The sequence below is a fragment of the Sciurus vulgaris genome (assembly GCF_902686455.1).
Source record: "Sciurus vulgaris genome assembly, chromosome: 6".
Lineage (NCBI taxonomy): Eukaryota > Metazoa > Chordata > Mammalia > Rodentia > Sciuridae > Sciurus > Sciurus vulgaris.
The window spans coordinates 106,761,933-106,767,932 of record NC_136466.1 but is presented as its reverse complement, the minus strand read 5'-3'; the positions used below and the strand labels follow the sequence as shown (position 1 = coordinate 106,767,932).

At 37.9% G+C, this 6,000-nt stretch overlaps 1 protein-coding gene across 4 annotated transcripts in view; it reads right to left on the bottom strand.

The window, feature by feature from the left end:
- Positions 1-1,198: 1,198 nt before the first annotated feature.
- Positions 1,199-6,000, bottom strand: part of DMGDH (dimethylglycine dehydrogenase) — a gene marked incomplete at its 5' end in the record, with an annotated part of 53,669 nt that continues 48,867 nt past the window's right edge. The window contains one exon of one of the 4 annotated variants that reach the window (XM_079143568.1): positions 1,199-1,784. In XM_079143568.1, coding sequence (XP_078999694.1) covers positions 1,569-1,784 — 216 coding nt within the window. In that variant the 3' untranslated portion in view covers positions 1,199-1,568. The remainder of the gene's footprint in view (positions 1,785-6,000) is intronic. The other 3 variants (XM_079143567.1, XM_079143569.1, XR_013764388.1) reach the window with 3 other exon arrangements.

Genomic DNA, 6,000 nt, shown 5'->3' with positions numbered 1-6,000 from the left:
AGTTAAGAAAACCAGGAAGCAGACTTATACTGTGGGTAAGATTTTTAAGTTTAATATTCATCTGTCCTATTCTTTTTATTTTTTGGTTTTTGTGGTATAGTAACTATATGACATGAGTTCAGTGAACTTTCATTATTGCTTCTGGCCATTACAGTATCTAAAAAACTGAAAGAGTCTAAACCTATTTCACAGAGGAGGAACCTAGAAATGGTCAGTAACTCTCCTTACGTGGTAGAGTTACAGAGGCAGAGAATGAGAAGTGGTCCTCCCAATTTCCAGATAATGGTCTTTCAAGAGCGCCTCACGTGGAACTGGACTAGAGAGCCTGGATAATATTCCTGATAAATAGGAAATGTCTGTAACCAAGGGTATTTCCCCTTTTTCTTTTGTGAGAGTATATACCAAAAAGAAATGAATGGTAGGTTGAAGAGTTCTAATACATGATTACTATTATAAAACATAATATGTAAATTTGGCATTTTTTCAAAACTTTCAGGTTAAGAATTTTAGAATTTATTCTAATTTCAGAAATTTACCATGCTTCATATTCAGCTTTCTTTAGTACCCAGGAAAAGTTCAATAAATGTGTAACAAATAAGTGTATAAATGAATTATAAATGATAAACCACCTTTTACAAAAGAAAACACTTCTGATTCACTCAGCCAACTAAACTTAAATAATTTCAAGAAGTATATCAAAGAATTATTTCTAAATGGATTTTTTTTCTTGCTATACATAGTGGCTAAGGGCAATCTTGTCAGTTCTTAAGCTTTTGTTTGACCTGCATTGTCAAATGCTTTGTGAAAAGATATTCAGAATGGCAACATGTGATGTCAACTTGCATTAATTCTTTCTCAAAGAGAAGTATTCAGTATTCATACAGTGTTTGTACTGGCACAATCTATTTAGATTTCAGCTTCATTTCTGAAGGTTTACAAGTACTGCTTCCTTTGAAAGATTCTGTTCTTTTTTGCAATGAATCTTCTGAAACAACCTTTGAAAGGACAATAATAATATCTTATAAAGCTGCTTTCAGGGAAGTCATTAAGAAAATAATAAATATTTCAGGGAAGTGAGTAAAAATGTTAGTGATTTATTGATATTAAATTTTACTGTTTTCATCATAGATATATTATGAAGAATTAAAACTATCACTTATTCACCTGAGGAAAATTTCTCAAAGACATAAATCCATCAATAGCATTGTATTTATTTTTATGTAAAAGATAATTTATTAATGTTTTCAACTATCAATCATATGCTATTGTTCCTAAAATTATATAAGGTTCTTTAATTCAGTTACAATAAAGATTGTATATTAGCAAACACCTTTTTTACTAATTGGGTTTCATAAAAATATGTTTCTTCATTTGAAAGAACAATGTAAATCACTAATTCATTATTCCATCGTAGAAAACAAGAGAAAGGTTTATTAGGATTCTAAATCTAGATGTTGATGGTTTTGAGATGAATTCTTGGTTTCCTCTATTCCCCTGTGAAGTAATTATAATACTGTTAAGTATAATTGTACAGCAACTATAACTCAGCTGCCTGGTGAAGGTCTTTTTCAAGTTTTGTTCTTTCTATCTTTTTTCTGAAGCCGGTTTCTGATTGGTTCTGTTAATACCAAGGGTTCTTGTATGATGACTGCTGGGTAATTTTTACCCAATAGTTCAACTTCCACTTCTTGTCCCACTTCACTTAGCTCTACAGGAACATAAGCAAAAGCCAGACTCTTCTGGATACTGTAACTGTAGCTTCCAGATGTTGTGTTGCCAACCACCTGAAAAACAAGACCCGGGAGGCCTTAGCATCTCAGTCACAGCTTTGTGCTCCTCATCTCCAGGTGAAATAACCTAAACTACAGTTCATTTGCTATATGAAAATGTCAGGAAATGCTGCCTGAGGGATAATACCAGGGACAGAGGAAGGTCACCTTTTTTAGAAGACTAATGAAAATTTAGAAATTATGAAAAACGATTCTCAAACTGCACATCTGCATTTCTCTGAAGTTTCCCATTTTAAAGTAATAACACATAGTTTCTCAGTACCCAGCAATATTTTGCTAGATTTCATACTAAGAGATCTGAAAGGAAGAAGAATGGAATATTTTCACTTTAAGTTTTAAAAGAAATTCCTTTTATCATTAAACTAGTTATGGTAATAGAAGGGGGAAGAAATCTAAAAAATACAAATGCAAACTTAGTTAATCATCCCTGTTGGAGTTTTAAAAATGGCCTGCCAAAATAGCACTAATTATGCTACTTACTATTGTATCCGTAGTCAATGTGAAATCAACCTTGTATATGAGAGAATACATACAGTGTGTGTATATTTATATGCATGTATATTATTTAACAATTCTTGCCAATTTTAAGGCATTTAAGTAAATGGTAATTTTAACATGTTGGCACAAAATATTTTTAAGACACTGAAGGAATATGTAGGGCCGTGGTAGCTACCCTCAAGAGCTTCCTTAGTTGGGGAATTAACATGGAGGTATAGAAAATATAACCAGGAAGCCATGGCAGGAAACATGTTTATACTTTGAAAGGAGGTGGAATTAAGTCAGCAGAGGTGCAGGATAAACCCTTCCAGGATGAAGGAAGATGTGGAGTTGTAAATTAGTAAAGAAGAAAAATAGCAAAATAAAGAGGATGAATTAAGGTAACCGGTGATGGCAAACCAGAGAAGAACACTAAACAAGAAATTATGCTATAAAAGAAAAAAAATCTATAAAACAAGCCTGATGAGAAAATAAGGTTAATGGAAACCAGATCTAAAGGGAAGAATGAAAGTAAAAGCAGAAAATAAAAATTGAAAAAAAGTGTCAAATCAAAACCCTACATGACCTGGGCACAGTGGCACATGCCTATAATCCCAGCAGCTTGGAGGCTGAGGCAGGAGGATCTCAAGTTCAAAGCCAGCCTCAGCAAAAGCGAAGCACTAAGCAACACAGTGAGACCCTGTCTCTAAATAAAATACAAAATAGGGCTGGGGATGTGGCTTAGTGGTTCTGCCCATGAGTTCAATCCCCAATACCAGCTGTCCCCGCCCCCCCAAAAAGACCCTACATGAAACAAAAGTAAAAGGAAGACAACAAAAGCAAAATATGACATATGGCCCTGCGCAAACTGGCTTCTCCTGACCACCTAAAATTCCATCTGTTATAGCCTAACTGTCTAGTGCTGTGGACTGCTCAGAGCTGGTGGCCAGAACCTGGACATGCATAAGCCTGCTGATGATTCAGCTGCCTCAGCCAGGAACCCACTTCAGGCAAGAGTCCTACTGTAGCATTTCTAGTCTTCTAGATCTCAACACATTTATGACATGAAGTGTAGCTTTATCTCTGTAGTCCCAGTTTTAATTCTCTGAAGCCCCAAATCAGAAGCCCTCCATATGATTTCTGAAATTATTATGTTAATGAACTGGTTAATACCAGACAAAAGCACATTCTTTAAGCTGCATTCCTCCTTTGGATCATAGTTAACTGATCTAAGACAGGAATTTGGGTAAGAGAGGTTAGGGTTTGAATCTCTGCTCTTTCCCCGCCCTGGGTACTAGGGATTGAACCTAGGGGCTGTTTACTGCTGAGCTACGTCCTTTTTTATTTAAACTTTGAGACAGGGTCTCACCAAGTTGCTTAGGGCCTTGCTTAGTCGCTAAGGCTGGCCTTGAACTTGGCGATTCTCCTGCCTTAGCCTCCTGAGTTGCTAGGATTACAGGTGTGCATCACCATATCCAGTTGAATCACTGCTTTTTGAAAGACTATGTTTGGTAACCGTGGTTTCACTTCCCAGTCTGTGAAATAGAGATTTATATTTGGAGCTGGGACAGTTAACATGGCTTGCTTAGGCAAAATAAGAAACAGGAAGAGACCTGAGCAAGTCTCTGGTACAGTACCCTGACTCATTGGGTCAGAAGCTCACAATTACTCTTCAGAGACTGTCTTCAGCCTTTTTGTCTCCTAAGGTCCCAGTAGTGACTGCCTTGTGGTCATTTCTGCATAGCGACCTAAGAAAATTGAGTACTTATTTTGTGAGTGCTATTTTTATAATATGCTTTGTTTTCTGCTTTAATTTATTTTCATTTCTACTTTCATTTCTCTCTAATACAAGGATTAGCAACCCAGGGTATTTTCAAAGTTTGGTCTTTCCTTTTATCTTATTACTAAACCTTCAGGGAGAGGTTTTCCCTAGCATAAATTATAAATAGCCTTAGCCTAAATCTTCCAGATTCCATTAGACCCATTTTTTCTTTTTACTCAGTGAATTGTAAGCACAACTAGTCTACAGACCCTGCCTAACAGATTTTATTTCTTTGTTTAATGGAATATTGACTTTTTTTTTAACCAGTGTAAACAATTCTTTCTTCCTTCCTTCCTTCTTTCCTTCCTTCCTTCCTTCCTTCCTTTCTTTCTTTCTTTCTTTCTTTCTTTCTTTCTTTCTTTCTTTCTTTCTTTCTTTCTTTCTTTCTTTCTTTCTTTCTTTCATTCTTTCTGACTTTCTCATTCCTGCCTTAAATTAGAAGTTTCTAACTTACAGAAGATAACATGGTACATGGCCTTTGAAAGAGGTAATGTAGTTTAAGTTGGATGATGCTTGTTTCTTTCATTGTCCATGTGTGTCTTCATTTATGAAGAGGAGGAGGAAGAGGAGGAGGGGCTGGCACTGTAGCTCAGTGGTAGAGCACTTGCCTAGCATGTGAGAGGCACTGGGTTCAATCCTTAGTATCATATAAAAATAAACAAATAGGGGGCTGGGGATATAGCTCAAGTGGTAGAGTGCTTGCCTCACAAGCACAAGGCCCTGGGTTCAATCCCCAGCACCGCAAAAAAATAAAATAAACAAATAAAATAAAGGCATTCTGTCCATCTACAACTATAAAAAAACTTTTTTTATAAGAAAGAAGAGGAGGAGGAGGAAGAAGAAAGAAAGAAAAGAAAAACCTAGTGCCAGGGGCAGCAGTGCACACCTGTAGCCCCAGCAGCTTGGGAGACTGAGGCAGGAGAATCATGAGTTCAAAGTCACCTCAGCAACTTGGCGAGGCCCTAAGCAACTCAGTGAGACCCTGTCTCTAAATAAAATATAAAGAAGGGCTGGGGACATTGCTCAGTGGTTAGGTGCCCTGAGTTCAATCCCCCATACCAAAAAGAGAGAGAGAGAAAGAGAGAGAGAGACCTAAACTCTTCAAACTTCCCCACAGACTTCTTCAGAACTTCCTTCCCACCCAGCTCAGCTCATGTATGTGTGTGTGTGTGTGTGTGTGTGTGTGTGTGTGTGTGTGTGTATGTGTATGTATGCGTGTGTGTTATTGGGGATTAGAACCAGGGGCTCATATATGCTGCTCTACCACTGAATTACATCCCCAGCTCTTTTAATTTTCTATTTTGAGACTCAGTGTCACTAAATTGCCCAGCCGGCCTCCAGGCTGACTTTACTTTTCCCCAGGGACACTCATCAACATCTGTCATGCCATGTATTTTATTTATATTTATTGGCAATCCCCCTGCCTCAGCCTCCCAAGTAGCTGGGACGATGGGTGTGCATCACTGTGCCCCACCCCATCTACATTCCTTTGTATTTAAGGTACCCAATATTATGAACACCTGTTATGGTTTGCATAGAGTTGTCCCTCAGAAACTCCTATGTCAATGCAGGAATGTTTAGAGGTGAAATGATTAAAGTGTGAGAGCTGTAACCCAATCAGTGGATTGATCTATTTGATGAATTAATGATTTGAATGGATTCCTGAGTGGTAACTGCAGGCAGGTGGGGAATGGCTGGAGGGAGTGGGTCACTGGGGACATGCCTTGGGGATTATATATTTTGTCCCTGGCTCCTCATTCTCTCTTCTGGGTTGCCATGACTCCCAGAGCTTTCCTCCACCACACTCTTCCACCAGGATGTTCTGCCTCACCTTGGGCCCAGAGCAATGGAACTGGCCAATCATGGATTGACCCTCTGAAACTGTGAGCTCAAAATAAACTTTTCCTCCTC